This window comes from Oryza brachyantha, chromosome 3, assembly GCF_000231095.2.
Source record: "Oryza brachyantha chromosome 3, ObraRS2, whole genome shotgun sequence".
NCBI classification, from domain to species: domain Eukaryota; kingdom Viridiplantae; phylum Streptophyta; class Magnoliopsida; order Poales; family Poaceae; genus Oryza; species Oryza brachyantha.
This window is the reverse complement of record NC_023165.2, coordinates 22316226-22333618: the sequence shown is the minus strand read 5'-3', so window position 1 is coordinate 22333618 and position 17393 is coordinate 22316226. Positions and strand designations below refer to the sequence as shown.

At 48.7% G+C, this 17393-nt stretch overlaps 1 protein-coding gene across 1 annotated transcript; it reads left to right on the top strand.

The window, feature by feature from the left end:
- The first annotated feature begins 233 nt into the window (after positions 1–233).
- On the top strand, positions 234–4080 carry LOC107303796 (WAS/WASL-interacting protein family member 3-like). The gene is made up of 3 exons (XM_015834536.2): positions 234–999; positions 1910–1962; positions 3452–4080. The coding sequence occupies exons 1-3, from the start codon at positions 390–392 to the stop codon at positions 3686–3688; spliced, it is 900 nt and encodes a 299-aa protein (XP_015690022.2). The 5' UTR covers positions 234–389; the 3' UTR covers positions 3689–4080.
- The last annotated feature ends 13313 nt before the right edge of the window (positions 4081–17393 follow it).

Here is a 17393-nt window from a genome sequence, read left to right as displayed (position 1 = left end):
ATACTATAGCGCTTATGACTAATCATGAACTAATTATGTCCGAAAGATTCGTCTCACGATCTATTCCCTAGCTATACAATTAATTTTGTTTTTTATCTATATTTAATATTCTTTCTAGATATCTAAAGATTTAATGTGACGTGTCTACATAGTGCGTGTTCCGTCGTTGGAGCCGTGAAACCGCCGTGGTGTCAACGCCACCGCCGGATCGTGCTCGCGCCCACCCGCCCTATCCCTCCACCCCCCACCCCCATCCCCGCGCGGCGAGCGCTCACTTTCTCCACGCGACGACGGCGGCGGCGACGAAGACCTCCCCACTCGCGAGCGGAGGAGGGACGAGAGAGAGAGAGAGAGAGAGAGCTGCCGCTAGTGTTCGGTCGACTCCAGCCATGTCGGAGCATCCCGCGCTGCGGAGCTCGGTGGACAGCCGCAGCTCCGCGCTGCCGCCCCCGTACCAGCGCCTCCCGCCGCAGCACGCGGACCCACTCAACTCCGTCTGGATCCGCCGCCTCCACCCCATCCCCGACCATCCGCCGCCTCCGCCGCGGCCCCCGCCCCCGCCTCCTCCGCCGCTGCTGCAGGCGGCGCAGCCCCAGGACGCCGTCTCCACGGACGAGTCCCGCACGCCGCCGCCGCCTCATCCCGCCGCCCCGCTGAGCGCGCCCGGGTTCGGTCCCTTCCGCTGGAGCCCGCGCCCGCTGCGGGCCGCGCCGCCCGGCGCGTGGGACGCCGTCAGCGCCACCTCCTCCCCCGTCCGCAGCGTCAGCGGCGGCGGCGGCCCCCCTATGCTGTCGCCGTTCTTCCGCCTGCCCGCGCCGCCGCTACCGCAGCCGGTCACTGATGTTGGGGAGTTCTCGAATACCGTGCCACTTATTGAGGTTAGCAGCAGCGGCGGCAGCGGCAGCGGCAGCGGCAGCGCTGCGTTCCCGGGGCTGTCGTCGCGGATGACCACTCCCGGAGGCAGCTCTCATGTAGCCCGTTTTGCAATGGGGGTTGCAGGTATCTACTTTTTTTCTTCCCTGCACACATATTCTTGTTCTCCATATAGGTTCCAGCATGTTGCAGGATTGCATCATGCTTTTATCGTGCAAAAATTCCATTTAAAATGAGGCTGCATAAAGCTCATCATCCTATACATGACGAGACGCCGCAATCACTGGCGTACCCATGTCTAGTCTAATCAAACCACTGAGATAACACAAGAGATACAAAGTTTAGCCACTCCTTGCGGCTATGTGGAAGTACAACTTCTCATTCACGATGATGTTAGCAGCGAATTTTCATGCTTAACTTTGCGTATTAAGACTACCAAGCAACTATAGACACATTATGTACATAGTATTACAGAATTGTGCCATGGTGATGAAGTATTTGAGGACAATTCAAGAAATATGAGCAGGATATTCTGCTTCTGGATGTCTGTACCTGCTATCAACTAACAAACTAGGTTACATATGCTCTTCTTATTAATATGACACCTTTTAATTGATGTAACTTCCTATTTTCATTTAACCATTTCCTTCAACTTCCTTTTCCCCTCATGGCATCAGAATTTAGTATAAAATTTTCCATTCAAGAAATATTATGATGTAAATTAGTGGAAGCTTGAAAATGTAACAGAAGTAAGCGTTAAAGGCAAACGGAGCATTTTTTCTCTAACATAATCAAGATGGTTCAAATACTGTGTGTGTTTGTTCAATACAAGTATATTTTTTTATTCCCTTCTGCAGATCCTTACGTTTTTTTGCTCTTCCGTCTTGAAATATTGTAGCTCTAATAGAATCCAATGAATTCTCTTAGTGCAATACTATTTCAGCATGCTATCCAATTTGAAGCTACACATACTTACTTTCTGTTGGTTTTATAATGAATCTCAATAATTTTGATTATGAAATTTCTTTTTTCATAGGTTCTGCTTACCCTACCCATCCTGTGGACATGGTTCCCGTAAGAACTCTTCAGGTAAGTTTTTCATCTTTATTTCTCTCATTGCATGGTGGTATGTGATAGATTGTAGTGCACAAATAATGACAAGGACATTAATTGAGACAATTCATATTTGGACATCTAGTGAAACTTATAAGATGCAGTTATCTTGACAGTACTGATTTGACTTGTATCAACGTCAAGTTGCTAATTCTGCATCATGCTTGCCTGGGACCACCAGATGTTATGTTACAATGAAGCTTTCAGGGTGAGAAAGGTTGGCAGGGGTAGACGGGCAGTCGTGGGATGGAATACTGTTGCTTCTTAAAATACTTAAAACCAAGGTTTGGGGTCCCACGTGTTTTTAATGAAAAATTGCAGGATAAAATTAACTAAAATACATTACGTTGATGAGTTATTTAGCAGGGAGTGTCAGCAGTTATTTTTTCCTGTTCACTTAAATTTTTACAGTTCAGCTTACTACCACCAAACATCATTTTGTTGAAGTGATGTGTAATTTTTTTGTCAGCTTTTACCTGGGATCAAGTTAATTAGAGCAGTTACAATAGCAGACTATAAGCCAACTATAAACATATTTTAAAGAGATAAGAGATAAGAGATGAGAGAGGAGTAGTGAGCTACTAATTTGTAGTCAGCTGTAGCATGAGCTCCAAGACATAGTGTGTGTATGATATGTGAGACTATGTATTAATGCTTTGTAGATAAATATTGTATGAATTGGGCTATTAGATTGACTCTAAATGAATTGGAGCTAGTAGTTGAATGTACTATTGAACTTGCTCTTAGAAGCCTGTACAGCTGCAGTACTACATGAGTGCCTTACCCATATAAATTTGCTTACGTAGTTATTGTGAGGAGCCTCAAATGACCATAGGTGAGTTATATCAAGTTAAAAGCAAGGTGCAAGATCTAAATGTGGTTCACATGATGATTTTCAGTGCTTCAAGTGGTAACTACCGAATAGAAGAGATTTTTGGAAAATACAATAGTTATTGGCATGGTTCCAAAAAATTGAATATTTTGGCTCTAACTTGTGTCATCCTCTCAAAAGTTCAGTTCCTGGACACCACACAAAGGTTTCATTCTCCCATATCTATAATCAAACCTTGCTAATCCAGTAATCCTTACGTTATCTAAGAGTAATCTTGCTAGCACCAGCTCATAATTTTCCGTAGCAACCAACCATATTGATGGTCCATTCTCCAAGTCGTATCTTAAATGAACCATCTAAGTCAACAGCAGATTCACCTTGGTTCTTTCTAAAGCCAGTATCTGTGACTGTCTGGCTGAAGGGATGACACGCTGTGCTAGCTGCCATGATTGTATGTTGAATTGGTGATTTGGTTACTATACTCAGTTCTGGGATAACATAGAGAGGTCTTATCATAAACAGAAACTGCAGTTTAACAATAATCACCAACTGTAGCCCAAGTCTGGATTCATTTGCATGTTAGCACATGTTATTGATTTCGGTTACTGCAGATTAACTCTTGATTTCTTGCAGGATATCCATGATCGACAGCCAAGTGTGATACCAAGAAATTTTGCTATGCATTCCCCTAGTTCTGGAAGCCAACATGATGGATTCTCATATTGGAACATGGGGAGGTTTCGGCGGAACACCACCGCTCCCTCCTTCCCACCATCTGGTGTCGCGCCTGGCAATTTTGGCAAGAAGAGGAATGCTGATTCAAACAATTTCCTACCCCTGAAGTTCAGGAAAATGAGCGGGGCAATTTGACAGCCGGCCAATGCATGAGGGCGTCGTAATACTCTCTGCTCTCAGGATTAGCATGCTGTAGCTCATTCACAACGTAATGACTGCTTAAAGAGGCTGGAGATGGCAGCATTTGGGGCAACCCTGTAAATTGTAAATCTGCTCCATATCGCCACTAAAGGTTCGTAGAATCTGGTGGCACCATATAGATAGGGAGGATGCCCAGTGCCACATCTCTTACGATGCTTGTATACCTCGGAAATAAATGCATTGCGTGTGCTTACAATAGTTTTGTCATGAGAAAGGCTTTACATTGCGGAACCATTTTTTTTGGAAAAATTACAATGATGTCATTATAATTTTGTAAAATTAGAGATATGACATACTGACCCATGCGGCCCCATATGTCATTAAGATAATAATGACATATCTCTAAGTTTATAAAATTATAATGACATGTTTATAAATTTTTCTTTTTTTTTACGGGATAAAACCCGGCTGGGCTGCGTACACGAGGGCTACGCTAGCCAATCGAGCGGTGCCCAGTTCTCTGTTGAACTATTTTTTGTTTAAAAATTGGTATGCGTACGACTTAACCATTTAATGGCTGCAGTGTTACTCACTTGATCTTATTTAACTAATCAATAATTGTAGTGTTTTGGTCATACGCAGCTAGTATAATTAGATCGTACGTATAACGGGACTGTTTTTGTTTGCTCTTCTTGTGTAGTTGTGTTTATGGTGTAACCAGTGGTGAACCCAAGTGAAGCCTCCCGGGGTCCTCGGACTCCGGGTAAATTATTTAATTCTTAGTAAATTATACTATATTAATTAATGTACAAGTATAAAATTTAGATATTTAATATGTATTAGATCCCTGGTAATTACTGTTCTGGGTTCGTCACTGGGTATAATCGACTTGCTTTTTGTACTGTTAACTGCAGATAAAGTCGGTCGAAGGCAAGATGGTGTTGAACGAACGAAGTTGAAGAGAGGAGGAGCCAGCGCTCAGACCTCGTATGGCTAATGGCTTCTTAATCAGGATAAGCGAAACGGACAGTGGTAACCGGTCTTTCGGGCAGAGAAAGAAAGATGTGTGGAGCAAAGCTGTATGTATATTCTGCTTGATAGTAACCCAACCAAAAGCAGAGCCAACAGATAGGCCCATCCTCCAGTATGCTTGATAGAAACCCAGCAAATGTCGGCCTGGAAGCTGGAAAATTTTGATGACAGCGACGAGTGTGTTGTGTTACGCTTAGAAATTCTTCACATGAATTTTTGAACTTAACTGTGTATTAAAACCCTTGTCCAGGACCAGCTAGCGTACATAAAAAGACAATGTTGATTACATAACCATCGTTCTTAGAAACAACTGAAAATAACACTTATTCTAACGAAAATACAGCGGAAAGAAAGGTAGACTAGCTCCAGCGGGTACGGCTCCAGTCCACAGGCAAAGCTTTGATGACAGACCAGCTCACTCCTGAGAGTCACCTCCATCGGATTCTATTTTTAACTCTGGAGGGAGAAATTGGGCAAGGCTGAGTACAAACCACTGTACTCAACAAGTAGTACGGAAAAGAGGGGAATAAATGATACATAAGGATCATCAAGGACATGCTAGGGTTAGTTGCAATAAAGTAGCATTTAAATAAATAACAGAGATTAAATTGAATAAAGGTAATTAAATATATAAATGGGTAAGTAAATAACAGTTGTAAAATAACACAACACTGTCCAACGTTACACCATGTTGCGACAGGCCCAACCACTACTTAACGTTACACCACGTTGCAGTAGTCCCAAGTGAAAATCAGTTTACCCAGGTCAATAAAGGTTCCCTAATCACAGTGAAGCTGGAGGTCCGCCCGTAACCATGGATACGGCTATTCGAATAGATTATACTCTGATCAGAGGTGTACTACTGTACCCACAAGACACGACTCCACTACACTTGAACGTGCGCCGACATACCACTATGGCATACCGGAAAGGAGACCGTGATAGGACCCGTCACATAACCCTTCCTATTTAATCGCACCGCACTTCAGGTTTCACCCCTCCTTTACACCAAGTTGGGCAGTCCCCTCTTGTGCCTTGGCAGATCCGGAAGCAGCAGAGGCTTTCGTTACACCACGATTGCCCGTCCATACTCCATCACGCCTACCCTTGCCTTGGTACGTCAAATAGTTCGAAGCCATGCTCCAGATCCCACCTTACCCATTCGGCATGTGGTTAGCACTGAATTACTTTCAAGGTGTCCCATGAACCAGTCCTTAATTGTCATGGATGCGACTCTCAAAACTATGCATCCACAGCCCACCATTATCAATATTTTAGTAGACATTAACCCGAACCGGGTGATGAATCATAAGTAACAGCTATCCAGAACTAGTAAAGATTAAGTGTAATCCCATGAGCTACTTGTTCTAAGCACGGCTAAGCACCCCCTGGTCTTACATGAATAAAGTTGGATAATCAACGGCATAATAATAAGGATTACCGAGAAATAAATACAGTAAATACTTTAATTAAAGCAATGCATATTTGAATAAATAAAGCGGGGGATTTGCAATAATAGGTTCAATATGATCAAAGATGAGTGCCACTTGCCTTGCTCTGGCCCCTGGGGTATTTCGGTGACGATCTCGAAGTAAACCGGCTCTTCGGTGGGGTCCGAATCTAAGCGACAAAGCACAAAAATAAATAAAACATGCACAAACACTACTGAAACAGTAAAAGAAAGTATTTTTAATGGATTCTTGACAATTTTATGAATTTAATGAAATTTGGATGGGCCTAAACGGAGACTAGATGAATTACTTATGAATTTTAGAAGTTTTCTGGGTTTTTTTTAACTAAACAGAAAAGTCCTAAATCAATTATTACACAATTAATAGGGCTGCTGACGTCAGCGAGGAGAGAGGAGGCGCTACAGGTGGGGACCACCTGTCGGTGGGAGAAAGGGGAGGTGGGCGGCTGACAGCTGGGCCCCACGGGAGGAGAGAGGGAGCAGGACTAGCGAGCGGTTGACAAGCCGGGCCCGCACGACAGAGAGGGGGGGAGGAGGAGGGGTGGCCGACGGGTGGGGCCCGTCGGTCAGAGAGAGAGCAGAGGAGCGGGGGAGGGGGCGCTCGGCCGACGGCGGCGACCGGCGAGCGGCAACAGCGGCGGCGCACGGCGACAGCGCACGGCACTGCGGCGACGGCGTGACCACGACCGGCGGGGCGGACCGCGGAGGCGCGACGAGGATACCGGCGACGGCGCACGGGAGGGAGAGACTACGGCAGGCGCTGGTAGCGGCGACGGCGACGTCGGGCGAAGATGCGGCGGCGAGCGCCGGCAGTGCACGACACCTGGCGATGGCGCGTGTTCGAGGAGACTCGGCGGCGACGGAAAAAGAGAGGGATAGAGGAAGGGAGGGCTCACCGGCGGCGACAGTAGGCGGCAGCAAGTCGGCGAGGACCCAGGACAGGTGATGACGGCCGGTGGCGCGGTCGATCGGCGGTGGCGGCGGAGATGGCTCGGCGGCGGTGAGGAGGTCGGGCGCAGTGGCGGAGGGGAGGAAGAGGCGCGAGGGCGTTCGGGTGCCCACCGGTGGCGACGGAAACCGGTGGAAGGTCGGCGAGGTCGAGGCGGCTGTGGCGACGCGGAGAGGCGGTGGTGGCGACGCGGAGAGGCGGCGACGTCCGACGCAAGGCGACGAGATCGAATGGCGGTGGCGAGCTGCGGAGCGCGGCGGTGGTTCGGTCGAGCGGAGGAAAGGCGGTGGCGGCGCGAGAGTGAGGGGGTTTTATTAGGGAGGGTGGCACGGTTAGGGCCGCAAGGGAGTTGGAGACCGAGTCGACGACGAGGCGGACTTGGCGGCGGCGGTTGCGGTGGCCGTTGCGACGGCACGATGAAGGCGGGGCGGAGGCGGACTCGGCCGATGCCTGAACCGGTCGTGGACAGGCGGGCCCCACCTGTCAGTGGCGCGAGGGAGGTGGCGGCAGACTTGCGCGGCGCGGCGAGCGGCTGGGCCAAGGCGGGGAGCGGGCGAGCTGGGCCGAGCGACGGCCTAGGAGGGAGGGAGGAGGGCGCGCGCGTGGAGGGGAATGACTGGCTTGGCTAGGCCGGCCGAGCGGGGAGATGGGCCGGCTCGGCTAGGCCGGCCCGGGAATGAAGAGGAAAAAGAAAAAGGAAAAAGAAAAAAAAGAGGGGGCAAATTGGACTTCGGCACAATTTGGGAAGGAAGGAAAAAGAAAGAAAATGGAGGGAAAAAGAAAAGCCCTATTTTTGCCAAGTTTTAAATTAATTTGTTTGGCCAAATTTTATACTTTTGCAATTTGAGTTGAAATCCTGTTAATCGATTTGCGAACCTCGATTTAATTAAATTAATTTCTTTAGAGAGATTTTTCCAAAGTTTATTAAGCCAATTATTATTTACGAATTTTTTTACGAATTTAGGCTTGGGATAAAACTCCAGGTGTGACAAACCTACCCCCCTTAAACGGAATCTCGACTCCGAGATTCGGAGGTGGTGGCGAAGAGGTGCGGATGGGCGGCCTTGAGCTCATCTTCTCTTTCCCATGTCGCTTCTTCTTCTGAGTGGTGACTCCACTGAACTCCGCAGAATCTAATCACACGGTTCCGAGTCTTCTTTTCACTGGTTTCCAGAACCCGTGCTAGTTTCTCCACATAAGTTAGATCTTCCTATAAATCGATGTGCTCAGAGTTGGTTTGCTCTCTAGGCACACAGAGACAGTTTTTGAGTTGCGACACATGGAACACGTCATGGATTCCGGCCATGTTAGCAGGGAGTTCTAACTGATACGCAACTTCTTCCCTGCGTTCTACTATTCGGTATGGTCCCATGAACCGTGGTGCCAACTTTTCCTTGGTCTGAAACCGGTGTACTCCTCGCAAAGGTGTGACGCGGAGGTACACGTAGTCTCCTGCTTCGAAGGCCATGTCCCTTCGGTCGTTATCGACATAGCTCTTCTGCCTGGTTTGAGCTGTTTTCAACCTTTCACGGATTATTCTGACTTTTTCTTTCGCCTGACCTAAAACCTCAGTTCCGAAAACATGACGCTCCCCTGTTTGATCCCAGAAGAGGGGTGTACGACACTTTCGCCCATACAACGCTTCAAAAGGTGTCATCTGCAAACTGGCTTGATAACTGTTGTTGTATGAGAACTCTGCATACGACAAATTCTTATCCCAGTTCCACCAAAGTCGAGAGCGCACGCTCTGAGTATGTCTTCAAGAATCTGATTTACCCTTCCGTCTGACCATTTGTCTGCGGATGATAAGCTGTACTGAAATTCAGTCGGGTTCCCAATTCTTTGTGCAACTTCTGCCAAAATTTCGAAGTAAACTGACTTCCTCGATCAGAAACAATCTTTTTAGGTACTCCATGTAGACACATGATCCTAGCCAAGTAAATCTCAGCTAGTCTTTTCCCTGAGTAGGTGGTGTGAACTGGTATGAAATGTGCGACCTTTGTCAATCGATCAACGATTACCCAAATCGAGTCATGACCTGCGGCGGTCCTCGGTAAACCGGTGATGAAATCCATCCCGATTTCTTCCCATTTCCATTCTTGAATCTGAAGAGGCTGTAAAAGTTCAGCTGGCCTTTGGTGTTCTGCCTTGACTCATTGACAGACATCGCACAAGGCGACATATTCTGCAATTTCCCTCTTCATACTAACCCACCAAAACTTTTCTTTCAGGTCTTGATACATCTTGGTACTCCCGGGGTGAATAGAGCACTGGGTTTGATGAGCCTATTGAAGTATCAACTCCTTTAGCTCCTTGTTATCCGGTACACACAACATGTTTCCCATCCAGATTGTTCCATGTTCATCTTTTGAAAAATCTCGAGCTTTACCAACTCGCATATTTTTCTTTAGTTCTGTCATTTCTGGATCAATTGCTTGGGCTTGACGAACTTGATCCACCAAAGTTGGTTGCACCTCTAGGGCTGGCACAAAACCTTCATCGACTATACCCAAATTTAGTCGTTTAAAGTCCTGCTGTAACTGCTCACAAACTTCTGTGGTCACAGCGGCATTGCAGTAATTTTTCCGGCTTAACGCATCTGCAACTACATTTGCTTTGCTCGGATGATAATGGATACTTAAATCATAATCCTTGATCAATTCCAACCATTTTCACTGGAGAAGGTTCAAATCCGGCTGTGTAAAGATATACTTTAAGCTCTTGTGGTCCGTATACACTTCACACTTGTTACCAATTAGGTAGTGTCGCCAGATTTTTATGACATGCACTACGGCTGCTAGTTCCAAATCACGGGTCGGGTAGTTACCCTCACGTGGTCTCAACTGACGAGAGGCATAAGCAACCACATTTCCTTCTTGCATCAGTACACATCCAAGTTCTGATCTGGAGGCATCACAGTAAACCTGGAAGTATTTCGTTTGATCTGGCAAAATCAACACGGGTGCTGACACCAATCTTTGCTTGAGCTCTTCAAAACTCTTGTCGCACTTGATAGACCATCTGAACTTCTCTTCCTTTTTCAATAACTGTGTCATTGGCTTGGCTATCTTCGAGAAATTCTCAATGAACCGGCGGTAATAGCCCGCAAGTCCCAAGAAACTCCTGATTTGGGATACCGTCTTAGGCGGCGTCCACTTTGTTACTGACTCCACAGTGTTGGGGTCTACTGCTACACCTTGAGCATTGATCACATGACTGAGGAACTTCACTTCACGAAGCCAGAAATCCCACTTGCTAAACTTGGCATACAACTGGTGTTCTCTTAGCTTCTCTAGCACGATCCGCAAATGCTGCTCGTGCTCTTCTTTTGACTTGGAGTAGATAAGAATGTCATCGATGAAGACAACCATAAACTTATCTAGGTATTCCATGAACACCTTATTCGTGAGATTTATGAAGAATGCTAGGGCATTAGTGAGTCCAAACGACATTACTGTACATTCATACAAGCCGTAGCGGGTAGTGAATGTTGTCTTGGGAATATCTTCTTCCCGAATTCTCAACTGATGATACCCTGATCTCAAATCGATCTTGGAGAAGACTTTGGCTCCCTTCAACTGATCAAACAGATCATCAATCCTTGGCAAAGGATACTTATTCTTGATGGTGACATCGTTCAAAGCACGATAGTCCACACACATTCTCTTGGTTTTGTCCTTCTTCTCAACAAAAATAACCGGGGCACCCCAAGGCGAGGTACTCGGTTGGATGTAACCTTTCTGAAGCTGTTCATCCACTTGCTTCTTCACTTCTGCCATCTCATTGGCTGCCATTCTATAGGGTCTCTTATAGATCGGTGCAGTTCCCGGTACCAAGTCGATACGGAACTCGATCTCTCTTTCTGGCGGCATCGTCGTGAGATCATCTGGAAACACCTCCGGATACTCACAAACCACTGGTATGTCTTCCAACTTTTTCGGATCTTTGACTGTTTCCGAGGGTTGCTCTTCAGCTTCCATCTGATTCAAACTAGTCCCAATTATCACTGACTCCGGCGACTGATATGTCACAACTTCACCACCTTCACTAGTTAGGGTGACGCTACGTTTGGCACAATCAATCACTCCTTGATGCTTGGTAAGGCAGTCCATTCCCAAAATGACATCTAGGTCTTTGGATTCGAGAAGGATGAGATTGGCTAGAAAGGATGTCCCTTGGATTTCTATGGGCACAATAGGGCTATACAGGTCCGAAATCATACTATGCCCTGGAGTACTAACCCACATCGGGTTTCTTAACTCTTCCCTTCTTAACCCAAGCTTTCCCACAAACTTTCTTGAAATAAAAAAATGTGTAGCACCAGAATCAAAAAGTACTGTAGCAGGTACGGAGTTGCAGGAAACGTACCCAGTATTTCTTCTGGCGTAGCCTGTGCTTCTTCTGCAGTGGCGTGGTTGACACAGACTTGCATGAACCTCTGCCCGCTGCGCTTCGGCTTCGGGCACTTGTCAACAAAGTGACCTGGGTCGACACAGTTGTAGCACACCCTAGGCTTAGAACCCGTATCCTTCCTAGCTGGAGGAGGCTGAGCTGTCGGTGGAGGTGCATTCTGTTGCCGCGGAGCTGGTGCTGGGAGAGCACGCTGAGGTGGAGCACGCTGGGACGAGCCACCATTGTAGAAGTTATTGGGGTTATAGGGACGGTGCTGGCGGACAATGAAGATAGATTGTCTGTGCTGCTGACTTGGAAGGTGAGGGCCGGTGTGGAACCGGGGCTTCTGCGGGTGCGGCTGGTTGGACCTGAACTGGGAGGCCTTTCTTTTCCTGTCCATCTGGAGGTGCTGGTCCTCCTAACGGATGGCCTTGTCGACCAGTCTCTCGAAGTCAGCATAGTCACCCGAAAGCAACTGCTTCTTTAACTCATCCTCCAAACCTCCGAGGAACTTCTACTTCCTTTTAGCATCAGTGCGAACATCCTCGTGGGCATATCGCGCTAGGCGATTAAACTTATGGAGGTACTCTGTCACTGTCTTGGTACCTTGTTGTAAAGCGCGGAACTCACGCTTCTTGTGTGTGACTATCCCGTCAGGGATATGAGCTTTGCGGAAGTTAAGGCAGAACTTCGCCCATGTCACTTCTGTGGTAGCGGTGCGGGTAACCAGGAAGTTATCCCACCAAGCAGAGGCGGAACCCATCAGTTGATGTGTAGCAAATGAGACTTTCTCCTGGTCGGTGCACTGCAGTAAGTTGAGCTTCTTCTCAATGGCATGGAGCCAATCATTTGCCTCCATGGGGTTGGTGGTGCTTGAGAAGGTCGGAGGACGGACGCGGAGGAACTCTGGCAACTTTGACTGCACAGGGGGTGGTCCATGCCGCTGTTGGTTGTTCTGGTGCTGGTTCAAGAGTTGTTGTAGCACCTGTTGATGTTGTTGCTGTTGTTGTTGCATCTGCTGCATCTGAGGGTGAGCATCTGCGTCTGGCTAGCAAGAATCTGAGCAAGTGACGGGTTCTCTGGTGAAGGAGGTGGGGGAGGTCCTTCGGTGCTGGAGTGGTCGGTGTCGCGGTTGCCGTTGCGGGTGTTCACCATCTGCAGGAGCGGGAGGGTCGGGTGAAGAGAAAGAAGAAAAAGAAACGACTAAGCAAACCAGGGCTTTATTTAATTAATGAACTATAATTGTCTTACTTAAGAAACACGCTTAAAAACCACACAACTCCTGGCGGTACAACCATAACCCCACTACTGCTATGGTTCACCACTAGCCCCAAATGAAGCAAACCTAACACACCAAAACTAGCACACAACGACTAAGAACGAAGCTAAAGGTAACGTCTAGTGCGCGGAGGGAGAGCGACGATCGACGGCAGGGGATGGATTTTCTTCCATGTCTTCGGAACGACTCCTAGAGTTGTTGGGGAGATCATCTTCATCTTCACCAGAGGCGGACTCACTGCTGCTAGAGACTGTGACGGTGCCATTGCGGTTTCTTGCAGTGTTGAAAGGGGAGACACCTTCCTCGGAAACCGGGGTCGGAGACATCGGCACCATCTGCATCAGTGGTCTTGGTTCATCCGGGGCACCGAGGTAAGACTGAACTCTTGGTGGCCCGCGGGTTCGCTTCCTTGCTGTGAGACGAAGCCTCGCACCACCGGGCTCCGGGAGTCCTTTGAGCCTGGCGTTCTCCTTCTTCAAACGGTCGATCTCATCCTGCAGACGGACGATCTGAGTGAGCTTGGCGTCGTTCAAGGCCTTGGACGCTTCATGGAGGTCGTGATGCATCTGGTCGAGGCCTTGCAGCACCGTGCATATCCTACCAAAGGTAGGGTGCTCACTCCGGGCAGACCGAAACCTACTAACCATGGAATTGGGTCCACGACCGGGGTGAGTGGACCCAGGATGATACCGGTATGCCGAATGCCAAAACATCAGGTCGTGCCTGGCCCTGAGTGTTGTCATCAGACTGTAGGCGGCCTCCTTGTAGGCATGCTCATGCGAGCCTCCGGCTCCTTCTGCTTCCATGTTAGGAAGGTAACCGGGAATTCCGTGTAGCTCCAATCTGACACGGTGGGGAAACTCGCCTTCGAGAGGGTGGATCGTGGTATACTCCGGTTCATAGGGGTATCCTGTCGTGAAGAACACTCTTGCCAGCTCTGCCACGAATCCAGCCATTTCAAGTCCACGATGAAACAAGGGGTGGTTGCCCATCTAAAGAATACAAGGATTTAGAATCAATGGATGCAAAATTTTGTTTCAAGATAAACAAATCATAAAAGAAACAAAGTAAATAAAGTTTTACCCGTAAATCAATTTACGCTTTTCAACCAGAGAGATTTAGCTTTTAAATAACTCACGCCTTTGAAAAGCACTAACCCATTTTTAAAGTAACTCTAACTTTCACAAACTATGCACAAACATGAAAAGCAGAGGGCTCTTAGGGTTTCTATTGGGCTGATTCTACGGTCAAAGGAGGCTCTAATACCAACTTATCATGCCCAGAAATTTCTCACATGAATTTTTGAACTTAATTGTGTATTAAAATCCCTTTCCAGGACCAGCCAGGGTACACAAAAAGACAATGTTTATTACATAACCATCGTTCTTAGAAACAACTAAAAATAACACTTATTCTAACGAAAATGCAGCGGAAAGAAAGGTAGACTAGCTCCAGCGGGTACGGCTTCAGTCCACAGGCAAAGTTTCGACGGCACACCAGCTCACTCTTGAGAGACACCTCCATCGGATTCCACTTCTAACTCTGGAGGGGAAAATTGGGCAAGGCTGAGTACAAACCACCGTACTCAATAAGTAGCACGGAAAAGAGGGTAATAAATGATGCATAAGGATCATCAAGGACAGACTAGGGTTAGTTGCAATAAAGCAACATTTAAATAAATAACAGAGATTAAATTGAATAAAGGTAATTAAATACATAAAAGGGTAAGTAAATAACAGTTATAAAATACCACAACACTGTCCAACGTTACACCACGTTGCAACAGGCCCAACCACTACTCAACGTTACACCACGTTGCAGTAGTCCCAAGTGAAAACCAGTTTACCCAGGTCATTAAAGGTTCGCTAATCACAGTGAAGCTAGGAGTCTGCCCGTAACCGTGGGCACGGCTATTCGAATAGATTATACTCTGATCAGAGGTGTACTACTGTACCCACAAGACACGACTCCACTACACTTGAACATGCGCCGACATACCCCCATGGCATACCGGAAAGGAGACCGTGATAGGACCCGTCACATAACCCTCCATATTTAATCGCACCGCACTTTAGGTTTCACTCCTCCTTTACATCAAGTCGGGCAGTCCCCTCTTGTGCCTTGGCAGATCCGGAAGCAGCAGAGGCTTTCGTTACACCACGATTGCCCGTCCATACTCCATCACGCCTACCCTTGCCTTGGTACGTCAAATAATTCGAAGCCATGCTCCAGATCCCACCTTACCCATTCAGCATGTGGTTAGCACTGAATTACTTCCAGGGTTTCCCATGAACCGGTCCTTAATTGCCATGGGTGCGACTCTCAAAACCATGCACCCACAGCCCACCATTATCAATATTTTAGTAGACATTAACCCGAACCGGGTGATGAATCATAAGTAACAGCTATCCAGAACTAGTAAAGATTAAGTGTAATCTCATGAGCTACTTGTTCTAAGCACGGCTAAGCACCCCCTGGTCTTACATGAATAAAGTTGGATAATCAACGGCATAATAATAAGGATTACCGAGAAATAAATACAGTAAATACTTTAATTAAAGCAATGCATATTTGAATAAATAAAGCGGGGGATTTGCAATAATAGGTTCAATATGATCAAAGATGAGTGTCACTTGCCATGCTCTAGCCCCTGGGTTACTTCGGCGACGATCTCGAAGTAAATAAAACATCAACAGGTGCTACAACAACCTGTAAACGGAGACTAGATAAATAAAACAGGCACAAACTCTACTGAAACAGTAAAAGAAAGTATTTTTAATAGATTCTTGACAATTTTATGAATTTAATGAAATTTGGATGGGCCTAAACGGAGACTAGATGAACTACTTATGAATTTTAGAAGTTTTCTGGGTTTTTTTAACTAAACAGAAAAGTCCTAAATCAATTATTGCGCAATTAATAGGGCTGCTAACGTCAGCGAGGAGAGAGGAGGCGCTGATGGGTGAGGACCACCTGTCGGTGGGAGAAAGGGGAGGTGGGCGGCTGATAGCTGGGCCCCACGGGAGGAGAGAGGGGGGAGGACCAGCGAGCGGCTGACAAGCTGGGCCCGCACGGCAGAGAGGGGGGAAAGGAGGAGGAGGGGTGGCCGACGGGTGGGGCCCGTCGGTCAGAGAGAGAGAGAGAGCAGAGGAGCGGGGAAGGGGGTGCTCGGCCGACGGCGGCGACCGGCGGGCGACAGCAGCGGCGGCGCACGGCGCTACGGCGACGGCGCGACGACGACCGGCGGGCGACGACCGACGACGGCGCACGGCCGGGGTGACGAACGCGGCGGACCACGGAGGCGCGACGAGGATACCGACGACGGCGCACGGGAGGGAGAGACGACGACGGGCGCCGGCAGCGGCGACTTGGCGACCGCGCGGCGACGGCGACGTCGGCGGAGATGCGGCGGTGAGCGCCGGCAGCGCACGACACCCGACGACGGCGCGGGTGCGAGGAGACCCTGCGGCGATGGAAAAAGTGAGGGAGAGGGGAGGGGAGGGCTCACCGGCGGCGATGGAAGGCGGCAGCAAGTCTGCAAGGACCTGGGACAGGTGATGACGGCCGGTGGCGCGGTCGATCGGCGGTGGCGGCAGAGATGGCTCGGCGGCGGTGAGGAGGTCGGGCGCAGTGGCGGAGGGGAGGAAGAGGCGCGAGGCCGTTCGGGTGCCCACCGGCGGCGACGGAAACCGGTGGAAAGTCGGCGAGGTCGAGGCGGCGATGGCGACGCGAAGAGGCGGCGACGTCCGGCGCAAGGCGACGAGATCGAACGGCGGCGGCGAGCTGCGGAGCGTGGCGGTGGTTTGGTCGAGCGGAGGAAAGGCGGCGGCGGCGCGAGAGCGAGGGGGTTTTATAGGGGAGGGTGGCGCGGTTAGGGCGGCGAGGTAGTTGGAGATCGAGTCAGCGACGAGGCGGTTGCGGCGGCGGTTGCGGCGGCGCGGCGAAGGCGGGGCGGAGGCAGACTCGGCCGACGCCCGGACCGGTTGAGGACAGGCGGGCCCCGTCTGTCAGTGGAGCGAGGGAGGTGGCGGCAGACTTGCGCAGCGCGGCGAGCTGCTGGGCCGAGGCGGGGAGCGGGCGAGCTGGGCCGAGCGGCGGCCCAGGAGGGAGGGAGGAGGGCACGCGCGCGGAGGGGAATGGCCGGCTTGGCAGGGCCGGCCGAGCGGGAGATGGGCCGGCTCGGCTGGGCCGGCCCGGGAAGGAAGAGGAAAAGAAAAGAAAGAGGAGGCAAATTGTACTTCGGCCCAATTTGGGAAGGAAGGGAAAAAGAAAGAAAAAAGACGGAAAAAGAGAAGCCCCACTTTTGCCGAGTTTTAAATTAATTTGTTTGGCCAAATTTTATACTTCTGCAATTTGAGTTTAAATCCTGTTAATCGATTTGCGAACCTCGATTTAATTAAATTAATTTCTTTAGAGGAATTTTTCCAAAGTTAATCAAGTCAATTATTAATTACGAATTTCTTTTACGAATTTAGGCTTGGGATAAAACTCCGGGTGTGACATGTTACAATGTTGCTAACCAGTTGCATAACCCACGTTCTGTTTGCTATCTTTATTCTGAGATGCTCCTCACAAG

Bases quoted from the DNA above. Each gene is read 5' to 3' on its own strand.
- LOC107303796 (XM_015834536.2), top strand. From the start codon at position 390: ATGTCGGAGCATCCCGCGCTGCGGAGCTCGGTGGACAGCCGCAGCTCC. The intron at 1,000-1,909 runs GTATCTACTTTT...CTTTTTTCATAG, and splicing joins TTTTGCAATGGGGGTTGCAG to GTTCTGCTTACCCTACCCAT. The intron at 1,963-3,451 runs GTAAGTTTTTCA...GATTTCTTGCAG, and splicing joins TTCCCGTAAGAACTCTTCAG to GATATCCATGATCGACAGCC.